Source organism: Terrapene carolina, unplaced genomic scaffold, assembly GCF_002925995.2.
Source record: "Terrapene carolina triunguis isolate 2854851 unplaced genomic scaffold, T_m_triunguis-2.0 Scaffold42, whole genome shotgun sequence".
NCBI classification, from domain to species: Eukaryota; Metazoa; Chordata; order Testudines; family Emydidae; genus Terrapene; species Terrapene triunguis.
The window spans coordinates 6,540,143-6,560,285 of record NW_020664393.1 but is presented as its reverse complement, the minus strand read 5'-3'; the positions used below and the strand labels follow the sequence as shown (position 1 = coordinate 6,560,285).

Below are 20,143 nucleotides of genomic sequence, written 5' to 3'. Positions count from 1 at the left end.
AAAAAAAAAAAAAAAAAAAAAAGCAAAAAACAGAAAAAAAAGGAATAAAACTGAATAGCTGGGAAGTAAAGGGGAGGAGAGAGGAGGAGATGTGAGAAAGGGTAACAAACTGTGGGGGATAAGAACACAGGCATTACATTTAAACGGGCAAAACATTTGAACATCTTTCTATGTATTGTATTAACTGAATGACATCAATAGCATTGCTAATTTGAGGGAAGAGAACAGAATTCTGCTCCATTATTGATAAGATCCAGGTCAAATTGTTGATTACTGTTGAGGTCTACTAGGTTAACTGAACAGGAATTTAAGAAGCTGTAACACGAGTGGCTTCTCTCTGAATTTCAAGCCCTATTAGATATTAATCATTAACAACTTTCCATTATGAAATTGTAGCAGATTCCAATAGTCCCTTTCTTTAAAAAGTTATGAAAGCTATTACTTTATTATAGAACTAGTTCCAGTTCCTTTAATTAAAACTTCAAATTTATGTAAAAAAAAAAAAAAATACAAAATACAGTGGTAATTTAAATGAGAAGTTACCCAAATGAAATATACTTACTTTATTGAAGGAATTATGTTTTGTTGTGGTTTTAATAACCGCAAACGATACCACAGACATCTTCCATATACTTTTCTTATATTTTTTAATCGAATTTGCTCTGCAAAAAAAAATAAAATGGCTAGTTAAAATTTAATTAGAATTTACGTCAAATGCAAAGTGACAAGTGAGCTATGTTATCATCATCTTGGAGTTTGCAGTGCAATTCCAGTTTGAGACTTGAAAGAGCTTCATAATCAAAAAAGCAGTGAGTGAATTATATATTTGTTTCCTCAGCATTTAAATGGTACCAAATTTGTAAGTAAGAGTTTAACTTGGATTGTTCTACGCTACTACTACAGGAACCAATTATCTTTTTTCTGTGCATCTTGAAACAAGAATCACTGCTGAAACAGTCAGGAGATGTAGCTTGTCTATTCCATGCCCTAGAAGTCTCACATTTGCAGTTTTAAAGCTAGTCAACTCAGACGAATGGTCTCCCCCTCTGATATCAGCTGCAGTATGCGGGAGCAGAAAAAGAAGACAGCATATGAAATGGGTCTTGGAATACAACTGAGGAGTGTGAATTGGGAATGTTTTTTGAGTGAGGCACTGGAAGAACTAAAAACCTTCAAATACTGTTACTCTCTTCCTCTTTGTAACATTCACTTTGTGTGTCTTATTTTTAGTTAGACTGTAGCTCTTTGGGGGCAGAGACCGTATCTACCTATATGTAGAACCCTGCATGGATACAAAATTTGTATCCGCATCTGATCCGCAAACATGTCACAGGTTATAAAGCAGATTTCTGCAGATTTGCAGGACTCTACCTATATACTTGCACAGCATCTCAGAGGAGGTCCCAGTTCTGACAGGATGTTTGGCAAATGTCATAATAAATAGCAAAGAACTAGGAGGCTAGCTTCCCCAAACATTTCAGAGTGGGTGGGGCAAACCAATGGTACAAATATTTCCCTAAGAGAGGGAGCAATCTGTCTATATTAAAAGAGCTTTAATTATATTTTGGTATTACCTGGGATCAAGCTAGTGGTGTGAGAAAGGTTTCAGGAAAGGCAGTACACGGTGATGGAAAGTGAAGACAGTTTATGGAACCCCGTAATGGCTTTGCTGGGGAAAGAATCCCACCCATTGTGAGAAGCATAACTTATATGGCTGTATAGACCTTCTATAGCATTAATTTTATATTATAAATGGGCTTCTTGATTAGTTTTAAGTAACTTTTCTCTGTCATGATGTAGATTTCCCAAGAAACTAAAATTGCTTTATCTGCAAGAATAAGAATATCTGTCTATATTTAGATTAGCAGAGAAGAAAGTGGAGATGATGAAATTTGTCATGTTTTAATTAATTTTATTTTTGCTGATAAATTAATATAGAGTGACTGGTTTTGTTATGCTAGAGTTTTTCCTATTAGTTATTTTTATAGGGGTTCCTTTTGAATTTTCCCTAAACTATTGACACAGTATCATCTTAAGATCTTTCACCCAAATAAGACCATGTCAGCCTCCTCAAAAGAGGTTTTACGTGTCTGGATTTCTCATTTTTGCAGGGTCACAGACCAAGAGTGACTGTGGTATGGAAAACGTGTTTGTTTTTAATTTTTAGCTTAGAGGGACTTTTCCAACATTGATGCTTGTTAACAATGGCCTCATATCTGACTGGCCCAAAGACCATGGATGGAACAAGCAAAATTCATCAATCATACGAATCAAAGGTAACACTGAGAATCTTTGCCTTTTGATCAACAAGAAAACTGAGGGAAGACTGAAGTTCCAGAATTTCCAAGAGTGATCTCCTTGGGGAGAGGAAGTCTCAACATCCACAAGCCATTCCAGCCTCTGACCAGTCTCTCCCTACACCAGAGGCAGCCCGCTAGTGGGAAACATTGTGCCAGCAGAACATCCCTGTATGACTCCTTAACTGCCATTCCACCTCCTACTCTACAAGTGTCCAGCAAGCTGCATGCAAACATTGAGAAGTTCATGAACCCCTTGTGAACACAAGTATCTTATTTTCTAGTTTCCATATTTTACCCTGGGGTTTTTTATTTATTTATTTATTATTAACCGGGAGATGTCCCAGCCTTTTTATTTTTAGGGGTGAAAGTAAGTGTAGCTGTGTGCATGCGTGCAGTATGAGCATTCATAAAACAAACCCAGGGAAAGCGCCTGAAAGGAGCTCCTCGGGTTTAAACAGCCCTAAATATTGTCTCAAAGACACTCATTACAGTGTGTTCTCTCTGTTTAAAAATCCTGAAAGACTTGAGATTATCGTCTCTAATTTCTGGTAAATAGGAAGTTAAACTTTTGTGTATAAAGAGTTCTGTTAAAGTCCGTATTCTAATATCTCCTTTGAGGGTATGGAGGGGAGGAAAGTGTCAGACTTTAATTCCTATGTGGTGGCTAAGAAGGAAGCTTTATAACTGGTTTCAATATTAAGATATTTAATCAGCTTCAAATTATAGATTTGATTGACTATGGTAAAATTCTTTAGTTAGGATATATACCCAAATGGACAGCCATGTTCTTATACTCCTTAAAATGTAATTATTTTTGGTATTAATTTAATGATGTAACTCCAATCCATTACTGAGACTAACTTGTGTGATATGATCTTAATTTGATTTGATAGTGTTTTATTTTTAGTTTATCATCTTAACTTAGATATGTTTTCTAGATTTTGTTTTAATAAAAGTTTTGGCACCCACTGTGGAGGCAACATAATCCACCACCCACTACCTCTTATTTCCACCTGGTTCAGTAGAGGTATCCTCCCTTCCACAGCATAAAGAAAAATCCCTACACTGTCTTACTCATGATATACTGCAGTCCTCAGTATTTCCATACTGTTTTTCAGCATGTAATAGCTTCAGCGTTGTAAATTCCGCACAGTGCAAGAAAGGCAGCTGGCATACATGGGTATACAGAGCTGGACAAGTGGGAGACCTTGTTGAGGGGGAAAAGTGGTGCAGGAGATTGACAGCTGCCAGAGCTATGCTTCAGGTTGCTAAGCAAGGACCATGTGATGGTCTGTCCCATCATTTCATGGCTACTCAAGGCCTGTAATGAACATTTCAGAATCTCCTGTGCAGTAGGTGTAAGTTTACATGAGAATACTTCTCCTTGATGCTGCACTAGTTTTGTGAGGGCAATAGAACTCAATTATCTACACAGAGTTTCATGAGTACCTGGCCAAAAAAAAAAAAAAAATAAAAAAAAAAAATCACACTGTTAGTATGCAAAGAATGCCCCTCCCTGCCCCTACGCACTCTGGCATTGTGAAACACTGTGAAAGCATCAGCGCAAAGGTGTCAAGTGTTCACTTTTGTGTGCGAAGGTTTTCTGACAATAGTGTCCTAAGCCTAATCACATGAAGACACCCTGCAACAGTTCCAAGGAAGGTTTTTTTTGAGGGGTTCATGCCATCTGATTCAAGTACTGTACTGCCTGTGAGCCCATTTCTATAAGGCAAGGCTTTTCTCCTCTCTTGGCAGTTATAAAGTCAACCAGATCCCTGCAAGTCACCTTTCTCTGCAATGCTTGCACTGTAGCTTTGTTTCCTGGAGTTCTGAAGGAAACATCCTGCTGCAACAACCCCCAGATGGATCCGACAAGACAAAAGAAGATGTCCACAGATAAGATGGCTTTCAGAGGGAGACATCTTTTTTGCCATGACCTGGGTCTATGAAAGGCTCCCCCAACTGACATAAAAACAAACTATGATGCAGAGGACAAATTGTCTGAAGTTGAAACTATAGTCAACACTGAAAGCCTCGCTAACAGTTGTTGGTACTGGAGAGCAAGTAGCCTAACCTATGGCAGTAGAAACTTGAGTATGGGCAGCCCTACTCCAAGGTACATTTACAAGAAGTATTGAATAGACCAGGAACCCAATTTCTCCCTATGGTTTTCCAGAGGCAAACAAAAAAGCTTGTTTAAGAGCCACCACATTTCTCTTGCAAGGAGCTACTTCTCAAATACTCTCCCCCTCCCGACAGACCACTTAAAGCAGGGGTTCTCAAACTGGGGGTCAGGACCCTTTAGGGGGTCACAAGGTTATTACATGGGGGGTCACAAGCTGTCTGCCTCCAGCTCAAACCCCACTTTGCATCCAGCATTTATAGTGGTGTTAAATATATAAAGAAGTGTTTTTAATGTATAAGGTGGGGTCGCACTCAGAGGCTAGCTATGTGAAAGGGGTCACCAGTATAAAAGTTTGAGAACCACTGACTTAAAGTATCCTCAAGAAACAATACTCACCTGAATCCAGCATTACCCAACATGTATGCCCCATACTTTCTACCTCACACATCACTGCCATGATATAGGGTTTCACCCACTTCCCCATGAAATGCTATTTTGATCCCAATACAAGCCCACTCTCCCACTCATGTTCTCGCCATCCCATGGAAGCAATGCAGAAATGCATGAGAGTGTAAAGAGGTAGTTGTAGCCATGTTGGTCCCAAGATATTAGAGAGATGACACACATACTTCAGGAATTGTAACACAGGAAGGCACCAGAACAGTACCATGTGGCTTTACAGAAAGCCTAGGTAGGCAATATTGACTGAGATATTAATCTTTGCAATCTACATCTACACAGCTCTACTGCAAAGAAATCAGTTACAGGTAATAGAGCCTCTTTAAGAACTGTAAAACTATCTCTACCCCGTTCACATACTGGGACAGACTCACGTACCCTCTTGGCCACAAGCAGTAATTCTGCATTTGCTTTCCTCTGCTGAAATGCCGAGCACCATTTTCATGTTTCCAGAAAAGAGCCATTGCTCTTCCCTTTCCTCCTCTCTTTTTCTCCCCCCCCTTTTCACTATCCCAGAGGACCTGGTTGCAGATTGTGCCCTAGCCAGTTAACTAGGATGAATATCCAATCCATGACACCACCGTCGCCATGCTTGGCAGCTATAAAAGCAGGCAACATACTACACTCCTCACACTGCTGCCATCAGATCCCCAAGACTCACCTTGTCTCTCTGCAGCTTTCACAGTCCACGTTTACTTTGTAGATATATCCCAAAGGGTCAGTGAGAAGGATCTGGCTGCCACAACCCCCATACAGACTCCGCAAGGGAGAAAACACAGGTGGAGGCAGAGATCTTAGACACTGACAGCATGACACGAGACTCCTCCAGCACACATACTATGATGTTAAGGATGAAACCCCTAACATCAAGGAAGTTGGCTCCCATTGCCAGATTTCAGAATATTTCTCTAGGTACAGAAGGCTATGTGGATGCTTAAGTCTACCTTATGGAAGTAGGTGGTAAAAACTACTGCAACTCAACCCAACTCAGATGACAGCTCTATCTACTACAGCAACCAACAGACCTAATCAATTATGCTAGTCACATCCTTGACTAGCAGCGCAGTACAGAAGACCCACTCCTTAACCCCCTTGAAGGAAACCTTGCACCATCCCTGTGTGAACAGACACAAAGGCCCTTAAGAACCAGCACATTCCCACAAAGGAGCTGTCTCTATAGAACACCTCACTACAACCTGCTGAATCAAAAGTACTTTCCCAACCCTTTTGAAGTCTAAGGCAAACAAAGCCTTTGTGACATGGTAACACGGCTAAAGGCCAACCCTAGATAGAGGCCAGACACTGTCCCGAACTGCTCAGGGCATCCCCCTCCCCCACTTTTGTAAGTGTCTGGGGCGTGTAGTGGAGAGAGGAGACAGCCAATGCTGAAGTGACCCTTCGATGGCATCAGGAACTGTTCCCTATTCACTGTCATGGTATACCAAGTCCTTAATCTCTTCATCTTCCGAGGACCCCCTTGACTAATGGGCTCTCACTTTCTGAAGTAAACTTTTCAGGAACAATACAGTACCTTGCAGCATATGGGAAGCTAACAATACACACATGGATTTATTAGTTATGAAATAGTTATAGCATCGTCTGGCAAAGCTGTGCCACTCGCGCCAAACCAAAAAAAATAAATACCTTATTTCATTGTTTACTTTATATTTATGCCCAGCAGTCACACACAGATGCCTACCAACATGGCGCACGTGCGGCCCTGCGAGTAATTTTTGTTTTTACCACTGCCTTCTGCCAGGCCACGTTACCATGAGCTTGCCCCTGAACCCCAAGCCCTTCCTGAATGGGCTGATGGGGAAGCCAGTGATGGTGAAGCTGAAGTGGGGGATGGAGTACAAGGGCTACCTGGTGTCTGTCGATGGCTACATGAACATGCAGCTTGCAAACACAGAAGAATACATAGATGGTGCATTGTCAAGACACCTTGGTGAAGTTTTGATAAGATATAACAACATCCTGTACATCAGAGGAGTAGAAGAAGAAGAAGATGGAGAAATGAGAGAATAAGTTTGTATATTTCTGGAAAAATAAAGATGAGTTTTTCATATCTTTAATAAAAAAAAAACCAGCAGGCTTGAATGCACAGTCAATGAGTATGGCTGGGGTTCACGCTTTATCCTTCAGCTACTCTGGGACTTCGTCAGATATGCTTCTACAGATTCTTTTCCATCCCAATATTGCCCAAAGGGATAGATGGAGATAAATCCTGAATGGCTGAGGTCAGTTTGGACACAGTTAGAGGTTTAATTTGAGCCCATGGTGTGCGCACACACAAAGAATCTTAGAACAAGGTGATTTTGTAGACAACTTGGTTATAGGGTTGGGGGAGGAACAGTGAGAGGAGGTTGTTTGTTTTAACGGGGTCTCTCTCAGGAAATCCTTACCCAAACGATGTCAAATTTTGACCACTAGTCTTATCTCCACAGTCCCATGAGGCACAGCAAATTTCAAGATTATTCAAGAAAGTACGTGGAGTTCAGAGCCCTTAGGACAGCCATATTTTAAAACAGGAAGCAATGCTCAAACTATAGCAGAGCAGCAGCATGGCTATGGAAGTGGCCATTGAGCATGCTACTGTATCAGAAGCATCTAACGCAGCCTATAGCGACATCTGGGCTACTAACTGTCCTTCAGACACAATGGATTTAAGGTCTTCCTTATGTTCTTGTGGGAGCATCTCTATAATCGTGACAAAAATGGGAAAAGGTTTAGAAAACCTGATCTGTGAGGAAAGGTTAAAAAAACTGGGCATGTTTAGTCTTGAGAAAAGACAACCGAAGGAGGGACATATGCTAAGGGCTGTAATAAAGCAGCTGGTGATCAACTGTTCTCCATGTCTACTGAACGTAGGACAAGTAGTAATGAGGTTAATCTTTAGCAAGGGAAATTTAAGTTAGATATTTTTCCAAATATCTAACTAAAGCGTAGTTAAACCCTGGAACGTGCTTCAAAGGGAGGTTGTGTAATCCCCAGCAATGGAGGATTTAAGAACAGGTTGGACAACACCAGTTAAGGATGGTGTAGGTGTATTTGGTCCTTCCTCAGCATAGGAGGACTAGACTATATGACCTCTTGAGGTCCCTTTCCAGCCCTACATGTCCAGGATTCTATGATAAATAGGGATGGATAGCAGGGGAGGCGAAAGAGGTTGGGGGCTCATAAGAAAGCCAGGGCATCTCCCAGCTCTGCCACTTCCCCCAAGTGCCCTGCAGCCCCAGCTCTGCCAGCACCCCACACAACCCCCAGCTTTGCCAGTGCACCACAACTACCCTAAACTCCCAGCTCTGCCAACCTTCCTGCACACAGCTATTCCACTGTACCATAGTTTTCCTTTGCTCCAGCCACTGGATGCATGTCAGATTGTAAAAGGGGGAAGTAACAGCAACAGAAGCATGTGCACACCAGGGAGTGAAGACTTCAGGGAGATGCATTCCCTGCTTCGGGTGGGAAGGCACTGAATGGGTTGAGGCATGATGTGCTGGAGCAGGGCTAGTGGGGCACAGCTGATGGGGGTGGCTAGCTCAGTACACGAATTGCAGGATGTGATATTTATAACTGCCTAAATGACTAACTCCTAACAACATATTTTCTCCTGTTCAAAAAAACTAGTAAATTCAATGGCAAAAAAATTTTATCAGAGTTGCTGCTTGGTGGTAAGTCGTCACCTTGCAGAATACTGATCTGAGCAAAACTTAAGCTTCTAAAAACCAGGACATGCACAGTTAAGGTTGCCCATGCAACTTTAACTCTATTGTCTTTCAGCAATGCGTCATATGCCCTATTAACACACACACCTTTATTCTGCCAACTCCACAGTCGCTTAAATGTGCAAGCTCTTCACCTCGTTTTACAACCCATTCACTCACCCCTACAAGATTTCATTTAACACTACTGAATAGCAAAAAGGAACAAAAACAGTTGCCCACACCATGTTCCCTCTGTTCCATGAACGGGCAGTAACCAATGGCAATTATTTGGATACACTCCAGGTACAAGTCAGTGTGTTGGTTGTTAAGTGTACCTACATTAATAGGTGGAGGCAGTAGTTGGGCCTGCTTGGTAAAGGTGTGTTAGTAATATGAGGCCATGTGTGGGTTTTATTGTGATATGTGACAGAGCTGTGATTATGATTGAGGATATCTATAATTTCACACACACCCCTGATGCATGTGAACAAAGAGAGGAGCTGCATGTGTACCTTCAGGATGCAGAATGCATCACTTCAGTGAAGAACTGTGTACATTATATAATTAGCAGGGAGTGACAGATATGGCACTTTCCTGCAATATCCTTGCAAAACCTTAAACATAATTCAGTAAGTATCTTTGGAGTTTATTGTATTAATTAAAAGGTTACATATTATTGTGGGCCAGGAGTGCATGTAACCTCTCAGAGGGAGATGGGATGTGAACCCTGGAAGCATTATGAACTTCAAAGGACTGTATTGAACAACGTGCCAGGAGAGAATAGGTATTTGGGACAAACAGTATCAAGTATTTACCTGGGGAAACTCTAGAGGGAGCTGAATGCAAATTCCCACCTCCAGTTATGCAAAACTCCTCCTTTTGAAGCTACACCCTGAGGAAGGGACCATTGTTTATTGATTACTTGTTCCCAGAACCTGAAGATCAAAGGCCCAAACTGCATAGAAGAAAAACTAAACTATGCATGGGTGTGCTTGTTCTGAGCTAAAGCGGTTATGAACTTGTAGCCACAGAAAAAGCCCTCTGTGGGGTTTTGAAGGCCTGACTCCTACCAGAGCCCTCCTGGAGCAGGGGAGAGGAAAGGTGTGATTTCTGCTAAGCTTATTAGCATAAGTGTAGGTTGTTTTCACCTTATGAATAAATGTGCTTGTTTAGATCTGGTCTGCACTAAAAAATTAAATCAGCTTCACTACATTCAGGGGTGTGAAAAAGTCACATGCCTGAGCGACTTAGGGTATGTCTACATTAGAAACTTCAAAGTGCTGCTGCAGGAACGCTCATGTGGCAGCACTTTGAAGTGCAAGTGTGGTCGCGCGCGAGCGCTGGAGAGAGCTCTCCCTGCGCTCCTGGTAATCCACCTCCACGAGGGGATTGGCTCCCAGCGCTCAGAGCCTGTCTACACTAGCGCTTTAAAGCACTCAGACTTGCTGCACTCAGGGGGGTGATTTTTCACACCCCTGAGCCAGCAAGTTAAAGCACTATAAAATGTAAGTGTAGACAAGTCCTTAGTTAAGCCAATCTCACCCCCCCAGCATAAACAGAGCTAGGTAGATGGAACAATTATTCCATCAACCTAGCTACCAACTCTCAAGGTGGATTACCTACACCAACAGGAAAACCCCTCCCTTTGGCGTAAGTAGTGTCTACACCAAAGGTTCTCAAACTTCATTGCACCGCGACCCCTTCTGCCAACAAAAATTACTATATGACCCCAGAAGGGGGGGCCAAAGTCGGAGACTGCCCAAGCCCTGCTTTCCCAGGCGGAAAAGCCAAAGCCCAAGGGCTTCAGCCCAAGTTGGGGGGCCTGTAACCTGAGCCCTGACGCCCAGGGTTGAAGCTGTCAGGCTCGGGCTCAGCGTACTGAGGGCATACTTGATGGGGCGTACTGAGGCATTACTGAAATATGGCAGAGTTAAGGTTGCCTGGGCAATCTTAACCATGCATTTCCTGGTTTTCATAAGTTTGAGTTTTATTCATTTCAATGTTCTGCAAGGGGACAACATACCACCAAGCAACCTTAATTCTGCATGAACAGTTTTTTCCACTGAATAGAGTAGTATATATTGACATGTCAGATCTCTCAAAATAGCAAACTGACAGACCTAAGTATATCATTTTCCTACAAAGTTAATACTCAAGATTCAATCAGGATTCCCACCCTGCAAACAGTGGATGAGCTGTTTCATTACTCTGAATTACATAAAGGATTAAATCAGGGGTCGGCAACGTTGTCACGCGGCTCGCCAGGGTGCCGGGCCAGTTTATTTACCTGCTGACGCGGCAGGTTCGGCCGATCGCGGCCCGCACTGGCCGCGGTTCGCCGTCCCGGGCCAATGGGGGCGGCGAGAAGTGGCGCGGGATGTGCTGACTGTGGCAAGCCGCGTGCCGAACGTTGCCGACCCCTGGATTAAATTCTCATTATATCATTTTTTTAGTAATACTTAGTATTAATTCTCACAATGCACCTGTGAAGTAGGTATTCTCCCCAATTTTCCTATAGGGAAACAAAGTAAGTGACCTGTGTGCCAGTTTGGGGAATATGAGGTGTTCAGTCACGAATTCCATTTGATTTTATGCTATTTGTGCTTATAACACTGATAGTGAATTAAATCATAATCTGGTAGTAGTAAACGGACATGTAGTAAGGTACACCTCTACCCCCGATATAACGCAACCCGATAGAACACGAATTCAGATATAACGCAGTAAAGCAGTGCTCCGGGGGGGCGGGGCTGCGCACTCCAGTGGATCAAATCAAGTTCGATACAACGCGGTTTCACCTATAATGCGGTAAGATTTTTTGGCTCCCAAGGACAGCGTTATATCGGGGTAGAGGTGTACTATGTTGGAAAGACATGACAAGGCCATCAAGGAACATTGAATCAACACTGAATAGTTCTACTCTGTTGGTGTTCTGTGTTTGAAAAGTGCCCGGCCCAACAAGGTCCTGGTCCCTGTCTAGGGCTCCTAGGCAACACAGTAGTTCATAAATACAAACAAACAGCATTGGCTTCCGATAGAACCATTAACTGTTAATAATCCTCTATGCCCAGAAACCCAGAGGTTCCTTCCTTTAAAATTGTTCCTTGCTTTAAAATTGTCACACAGTCCCCAAAGGACTGCACTATAACCCAGAATGCCTGCAGGGGTGGACTCTGGGACAGCATGCATTAGCTACTGGGGAGGCTTAGGAGTATCAACACTGATCTCAGGGCCCCATGTTAATGATGGGTTCCGCAGCCAAATGAGGGATGCCAGACAGGGAATCTGCATCCTGACAGTGAGCCTGGGTGGCCAGGACTAGAGAATGTCTGGATGCTGCTCAAACCTCGTTGGCTTGGAAGTATATGGGATTCAAAGGTTGGGTCCAATACAATACAGGTGATTGAGTCCCCACATGTGGACTCAGCCAGAGCTTGCACAAGGCCACACCGGAAGTCTGAATGCATCAGTTCCTGACTCTGAGTTTAATCCACTAGACTATCCGGCCTCTCAGGACAGCACATTTATGCCTCCTTCAAATTCTTCATTATATGCAAGAGGAGTTCTTATTGGTCATGATCATGTCAAAATGCCACATCATGTACTTAAGTTTAAATATCTCTTCTTCCACCCTACTAATTACTTCATCTAGTTTTGAATACTTGAACCAACCAAACTCAGTATTTTTTTTATTTTAAGATTGAATTCTCACTCCCATCAGATATTTGTTTATTAGATTATAAACCCGTGATGAGTAATTTTCGGTGCAAAGGAAGTTTTAAATAAAGGAGATAATTTAATTACGGCACTCTTCCTTAGCACCAATCTTCAAATGCATAAATGCTAAAGTGGTGGCGCAGGCACACAAATCCTTTTATGTTTTAGCAGGAACGTAAATATCACCCTACTTTCAAAAACTACTCCTAATATACATGTAAGAATAAAGAGAAACCTTTTTCAGCAGGCAAATTAAAAAGTTAAGCTTTAAAGCCTCTGAAGGAAGGAAAAGTTGTAGACACTCATTAAAAGTGCTAATTTTGTGCAACTCTTAGCATGAGGAGTCAGTTTTTGGAAGAAGAGGTGGGAAGAATGGTAATTTTCAGCTACATGATGCCCCCCATCTGTCTAGAACTCTCCCTTTATCCCTCCAAATCATTCATTTTTAAAAAGCAACAGAGGGTCCTGTGGCAGTCTTAAAGGTGCCACAGGACCCTCTGTTGCTTTTTACAGATTCAGATTAACACGGCTACCCCTCTGATACTTCATTTTTAAATTCCACCATAAGCCTCAGTTTTAACTGTATTAGCACCGACCCCAATTGAATACTTATTTGTGATAGCTGCATGAGTTATACTTTATCTTAAAAGCCACTATTAATGGAGTAATACCATTTTAAGTTGCTTCAGTGAGATTCATGAAGCACAGATTTCTTGAAATTTACAATGGAAGTTATGCTTGCAGACCCCCTTTCTGAGGATCTGATCGCTGCATTGTGCTCAGAAGTTTCTACCTTCCATCAAGAGATAGTGACAAGTGGCTGATATTGAAACAGCTTCTAATATAGGTCAGTGGGGTGGTCATCATAATGCAATAAGCCATCTTGCTCCTTTACACACTATGCATCTCCTTCATTTGACATTAGCCTCTGCCAACCCACACCGAGAAAAGAATTTTAACCCTACTCTTGAACGTACATTTCTTCTACAGAAACTTAAAACGTGTTCTAAAAAAGTCATATTTTAGCCTACTTTTACAAATAGCAAACATTACAACACCTGAAATAAACAAAAAATATCTCTAGTTTTCAGTTTGCTTTGTGCCTTTGACAGCATGTCACATCTAGTCCATTTTTCTGTCTGGCACACTAGAATCTTACTGCTTGTGCAATGCCCTGAGGAAGCACACCAACACATTTTTCTCCAGGCTTTGAAAAAAAGGTGGTTAACAGGAAGAGCAACAAAGCCAATCAGAGTTTGGGGACAGGTAAGCGTCTCTTTCCCCAGACTCTTACACAACTTGGGGAGGAGGAGGACGACTGGCTCAGCCCCCTTTCAACGCTGCATACTTCAAGGGTGCCTGGAAGTAATTCATGAGGCAGCGAATGGGTCCCCTTCATCTTCACCATTCAGAACCTACTACAGACTCAGATAGTACCTAGCTGCTTTAAGCTCTTTTGCAGGACATGGGGAAAGCAGAAGAGGCTATGTGCCAGGAAAGCAAAGGTAAGTGACCGCTCCACCCCACACCCCTTGTAAGGAAATAGCAGTGGCATAGGCCAACCTCCTTGAAAGGGGGTGGGACAAGAAAGATTAAGTACAGCTGTAGCAGAAAGCAGCCCTATCCTTCCCCCCATCCTGTGCCCCAGAGCCCCTCCAAGTAATCAGGTTGCTAGGAGTGCCACTGGACTGCACCAGGGTCAGCATTTGTCTGCAGAAAGATACTAATGCACATACACAGAAGCGGCCAGTGCTCCCATTCATGCTTTCCTGATGCAGTGCTCATGCATGCTCCTCTTTTTGTGTGAGTGCCATGCCCGGGACTTTAAAACCAGAAGCTGTAGTGTAAACATAACCACAGAAACATTATGTACATCAGACTGGCTCACCTGCTCAGTACTGAGCAACTTAAAGCACTTCCTAAACCAGCATTCTCAAATACAGCCACCCTGGGCTTTTGTTGCGGGGCTGCCCACGGGACCCCTGCTGCTCTGGAAGCCCCCGGGGCCAACTGCTCGGGCGGTCTTGGGATCAGCCACACCAGCTGCTGCAGCTGCGGAAGTCACAGAGGTCTCAGAAAGTCACAGAATCTGTGACTTTTGTGACCTCCGTGACAGACTCGCAACCTTAGGTATGTGTGCTTACAGCACTCTAACCAAGTTTAAAATTGCATTGATAGCAGGCTGCAATATCACGAACAAGAGCATACAAACATCTGTTAGAGAACAGGTAGGCAGTCTATATAATCATGTTGTGTTTCACTTTGATAACTAGGTGAGCACTGTCAGTCTTACATCACTTCAGTAAGAAACACGTCAGCATTGTGGGCCAGCCAGTATACTAGCCAACAACTAGGCGTATTCACCTCTTGCTCTTCATCTCCTTCCTGGATTTTGAAACTTAACTCCTATCTAACCCTGCAACCAAACTGTTTGAGAACAAATCCAATATCATCAATGGACTTGAAGGGATAGATAAATATCCCTCAAAGCTCTTTGGTTCTATCTTTATTCTTGCCTTTAAAAAGATAAATGAAAAAGTAGATTAAAATTGGCTTTCAAGGTTTTCTGGAGTTGCACCACACTCAAATTTGTAATTTCCTCCTTATTTTACAGATCACTTTTGAGACCATTACCACTACTTGGAGTAATTTATTTTCTTGTTGACCTTTTTCACAACAATCTTAAAAGTAATTTCTGCCACAGTATTCTTGCTGGATGCCCAAGAATAGATAACCCAGTATGTTGGGCAAATGCATCTTTTTTGTTAGTTATAAAATGCAAGTTGAAGGCAGCGAATTACAATACAAAACCAAGTAGTTTACCCTTTAAAACAGCCTTGGGAACATCACAACAAGCACTGAGAGAGATGTGGAGAAGCAAGAAGAGTTCCTCTTTTATAGTATCATTCCTTCAAACCAGTTAGCTGCATGTTTAGTTATGTTTTCTGATACACAGTCTCAGCTAAAATGATAGGACAACCAGAGCAATGAAAGTAATATAAACAGAAATAACTGCCTTCCCCGGTGTTGGTTATAATTGTACTTCATAGGGCTTTTTCCAAACTGTCTTGGAAACCCACACTTGCTCTCGGTGAGGTCAGAGACTGGAATAGTCCAACCATCACAGGTAATCTATAAAGCCATAAGAACTAAAATCTTTAAATAAAGCAAGATTTAACATAAACAGGAAGCTGATGAGATACTGTATTAATTCTATTCTTGTATATCTACTGGTTCCTGTGCACACCTCAAGGCATAGAGGTAGTAAACATTTGATGTTGGGGTCAGGATGCATCCTCCTCATTTAGGTTTATAAATCTATGAAATAAAAGCATCTCAAATTATCACTTTATCCTGTGTTTAAGAGAGGGACAAGTCACTTTCATGCCAATAATACTCTGAGTGGCCTTTCAAATAATTTTACACTGCTCTCATTAGAAATTGCAGAAACACTATTTCATAGCAATTTTAACCACTTGCACTCTATTCACATTGTTTTAAATGTTTTTCTAAATGGTTAGGCAGAACAACAACAATGGTTTGGGCCCTATGTCATTCTACTCTCGTATCACATTGTAACAAAAAGGATTATGTATTTTCATCTCATTCTGCAAACATTTACTAAAAGACCCTACGTTTATGGAAAATATTCCTCTACAGAGAGGACATAGATGCTGACATAGATGTTAAAGTCTAGGTGCTCATAAGAGACTCTGTGATAGACTGCAGTGAAAATCAGTTTTTACTTTATTTTCTTAAAGCATACTCCTTAGCTCAGCCTTCTGCATATTTTACTGAAAACTAAAATGATTGTCACTCTGGTTTTAAGAGTGAAAAGCCAAGGTTAAGCAATCAGCACTTACTTTTCACCATCATGTGGTTTTAAAATGAAGTCTACATGATAATTTAAAGTCCAACATTATTATAGTTTACAGATTACATGTAGTTGACACCAATTCAAATGGTCACATGCAAACATTCAGACACACAAAGGGTACGTCTACACTTACCGGAGGGTCTGGCGGCAGGCAATCGGTGTTCTGGGAATCGATTTATCGCGTCTGGTTTAGACGCGATAAATCGATCCCGGATGTGCTCGCCGTCGAAGCCGATACTCAAGCTCGGCGAGAGGAGTACGCGGCATCGACGGGGGAGCCTTCCTGCCGCGTCTGGACCCGCGGTAAGTTCGGACTAAGGTACTTCGAATTCAGCTACGTTATTAACGTAGCTGAATTTGCGTACCTTAGTCCGAAGTGGGGGGGTAGTGTGGACCAGGCCTAAGCTATCTGAGGAACACTAGTCTTTTTGACATTCGGATGAATGCACTAGAAATGTGGCAGAATTGGTGCACTCCGCGCACTAACTTTAAACAAGCACAATACCCTTAACAACTGAAAGTATACAATGAAGCAAAAAAAAAAAAAAAATGCATTGAAAAATTGGTGGACTACTATTTGTACAGTATCCAACTGTCTTTTTCCATAGCCACAACAACTTTTTGGGTTATGTAGAATACAAACTATGATGTGATTTGGAGTCCATTACTTAATCACTACCAAGTCACTTACACTGACTGGGAGCATATCTACCACACAGGAATTTTCAACTGCACTTGGACATTACCAAACACCACTCCTCCATTCCCTCCCCCTCTAAATAACCAGTATGGAGTGCTGTTGTCCTGTTAGTGTGGAGAATGGTCAACTGAGTTTACCACCTGTTTTAACAATGTGCAATCAATTACTCACAATATTGTTTTGTCAAAAAAAATAAATGTTGAAAGCAGCAGGCTCTCCCCACAAAGCCAGATAAGGGAAAATCAGTGAGAAGCAGTGCTTGACACTCAACCATGTTTGACAATTCTTGTGTAGATCCAGTCTACAGTCCAAGTTGGACTGTCCAACTGACCAGGGCCTGAGAAATTCACTCACCAGTGAGAAGCTTAAGGCATTGATTTCTGAAGAACTGAAGCTCTCATTTTGAGAAAGAGTCAGTTCCTAGCCATGATGGCTGTGCAATGTTGTCTTTCTGAGTCAGCAGACATTTCCAGTGCTTCTGCAGATGCTTATATAGCTTTGCCAAGCTGCAGCAGAGTAACATTAATAAGAGTGACAGTATGGCAGCTGCCCACAATGTTCTGAAGAGTAACTGTGAAACTCACCAACAATCATGTCAGTTTCATGCAACTGTTGTTTGGAGAAAAAAAAAATAAGAAGAGACCCGGGTACTGGATCTAATCAAACTTGAGAAGGACTCAAAATAAAACCCACAGCTGAGGCTTGGGGATGAATACAGTAGAGATAAATAGAATGTCTAAACTGTACAACACTTACTAGCCAAAGACAAAAGATGAATCCTTTAAACGGGTTCTACAGACAGCATCCTCCTTAACAACTGAGGCTGGTAAAGGCCCTTGGCTTGTCACCAAGACAGATATAACTTAGATAATTTTTTCACATCTTAGCTCATAGAGCCGAGCTTGCAAATCCTCCCACCTTTATCTTTCTTGTTTACCTCTGGCTAGTAGAGTTAGGGTATGTCTACGATGCGAATGAAGGTGTGACTATAGTACAGGTAGCATACCCGTATTAACTTTAATCTAGCTAGCATGGGTAACAATGGCAATGTAGACATGGTGGGCTTCAGCACAGGCTAGCAACCAGAGTATGTACCCAGGCTCCCTAGAGGACTTGCACTCTGGTTGCTACTCCATGCTGAAGCCTGTGCCACCTCAGCTACACTGCTATTGTTAACACTGGCATACTTGCCAGTGCTACAATCATGCCTTTACTTTGCAGGACAGATATACTCTTAGGAGCAGAGGCTTATTTGTTCAGTATTCCTTTTATCAGTGAGGCTTCCCTTTAATTGGAAACAAAGAACAAAAGAAATAATTTAAAATACTGTTAAAAAAAATATGGCTTTAATTTATTTCAAACACTAAACAGATACAGTAAATCCCCAATTTTCCTGCTACAAGACAAATACTCATTATAAAAGACTAGTAACGTCACCTATTTGTATTATATGAATATTACCAATTACATCTCAACTTATATACAGTAACTGTACAAAGGGCTAGAAAAATTCAATACTGTTTCTCTCATTCTAATTTCCTTATCTCACAGTCAAAACACCCTATTTTTGTGCAGCTCATACTGTCAGAATGCAAAATCCTGAACAACTCTCTCCTGCTAAGGATGGAGAACAACAACAGGGGAATAGCTGTATAAAAACAGAATGAAACCAAGAGACCCAAGAGAAACACACACATCTATCAGGCTGTGGAAGAGCAAACTCCCACAGGATGCAGAGAAGCCCTATCCACCTGGGACATTTAAAGGTCACCTGCAAAGAGGGGAAAAAACGCAACCTGTGCGTGTGCCCTTTTTGCTCCATGAGGTGTAAGAGCAGCAGGGGAGGGCTGTCTCCTTGCTGCACCTCGCCCCCCATTCCCCACGCGTATTTTGCGTTACAATGTCAGGTCAGCAGCCCGGAAAGGCTCCAGGAAAGCCGCGACAGAAGGATTCCGCACCCGCGCGCGGTGGCTGAGCAGCGCAGAGCCGGAGTTCTCGGACCGACGGTTTGAAGCGCTGGAGTTTGCTTCTTTACGTGACACCCAACCGACTCCGGCCACTAACGGTTTTCAGGGAAAGTCTCTGACAAGGGCTCAGCAGCCCCCGACGCTTCGGCTCAGGGGCACGAGGCCGCCCCGAGCCTCCCTCCAGCACGGCAAGGCAGGGACGGGGCCACGGGCAGGGGAGAACTGGGGTCTGCCCAGAGGGGAAGGGGCTTCACGCTCGCCCAGACTCGCTCACCACCACCCCGCCCCGGGAAAGGTCCGCTCAAGCCCCCCACCCGATTCCTCCTCAGGCAGCGGGGGCGGAGGGCACGTGGGATCCTTCCCCCAGCCCGGGCAGAGCAGCAGGCAGAGGCCCACGGCCAGGCCCGGCGGGGGGCGGCTCACCGGCGTGCTGGTCCCGGGGCCACAGGTAGTAGGTGGCGGGGATGACGATGAGCCCCACGAAGCTGGTGAGGAAGTAGAAGAAGGTGTTGCCGCTGTCATCGTACTGGAACTGCTGCCCCGCCATGGCCGCTCATCCACGCCGCCCTCCCCACGCCGCCGGGGCACACCGCGCTCGCTCACGCGGGCCCAGCCAGCATCCGGGATCTGGCGAGAATGAAGGCCGCCCCGCAAGCCCCACAGTAAGACGTGTCACTATGCAGCCACCATAGCCGTTGTGACGTCACACGCTGCGCCTGGATTGGCTCATCCATTTCCCCCGCCCGCTGACAGGGGCGGGTTGGGGGAGGGGACGTGTCTGTGACTGGATCCCTGAGCCCGTAGGGAGCGCGGGAGGCGTGTGTCTGTAGCTGGGACCCGAAAGGCGCGTTGTTGTTTGGCTGAGGCCAGGTGTGGGGGAGGGTCTGTCTCTGGCCGGGCCCGGGGCGGGCGTGGGAGGTGGCTCTGGCGGGGCCCAGAGCGGGGTCTGTGTTTGGGCCTGCAGGCGCTGGTGGCCTGTGTTGGGCTGAGCCCCAGTGCACGGGGCTGTGTCTGGCTGGGCTCGCGATGGGTCGGGTTTGAGGTTCTGGGCCAGGCCGGGCCACTGTGACTGACCAGCAAGCGGCTCTGCTGGTCGTGAGGACAGCTAGTGAGTCAGGAGAAGATCTTTCCCTGCCCTGCCTGCTCTTCTGCCCCCCCCCCCCCCAGCCGCCTTCCGTCCCCGGGATGGGTCGCAGTGTTTTGTTTGGGGGGAGGGGGGGTATTTCGCATGATTTCTAGAATCAAACTCAGTAACTTTTCCTTTTGTTAAAAATGTCTCCTCTCCAGTGAG

The 20,143-nt window shown here is 43.7% G+C and overlaps 2 protein-coding genes across 2 annotated transcripts in view; one reads left to right on the top strand and one right to left on the bottom strand.

The window, feature by feature from the left end:
* SEC63 (SEC63 homolog, protein translocation regulator) overlaps positions 1-19,531 on the bottom strand; it is a 111,976-nt gene extending 92,445 nt beyond the window's left edge. Inside the window, exons 1-2 of the mRNA XM_024202609.2 lie at positions 19,276-19,531; positions 563-662 (exon numbers count right to left, since the gene is read on the bottom strand). Of these exons, the coding sequence (XP_024058377.1) occupies positions 563-662; positions 19,276-19,399 (224 nt within the window). The 5' untranslated portion in view covers positions 19,400-19,531. The remainder of the gene's footprint in view (positions 1-562; positions 663-19,275) is intronic.
* Positions 6,604-6,912, top strand: LOC112108474 (small nuclear ribonucleoprotein F-like). The gene has a single exon (XM_024202610.1). The coding sequence runs from the start codon at positions 6,655-6,657 to the stop codon at positions 6,910-6,912; it is 258 nt and encodes an 85-aa protein (XP_024058378.1). The 5' UTR covers positions 6,604-6,654.
* Positions 19,532-20,143: the final 612 nt, after the last annotated feature.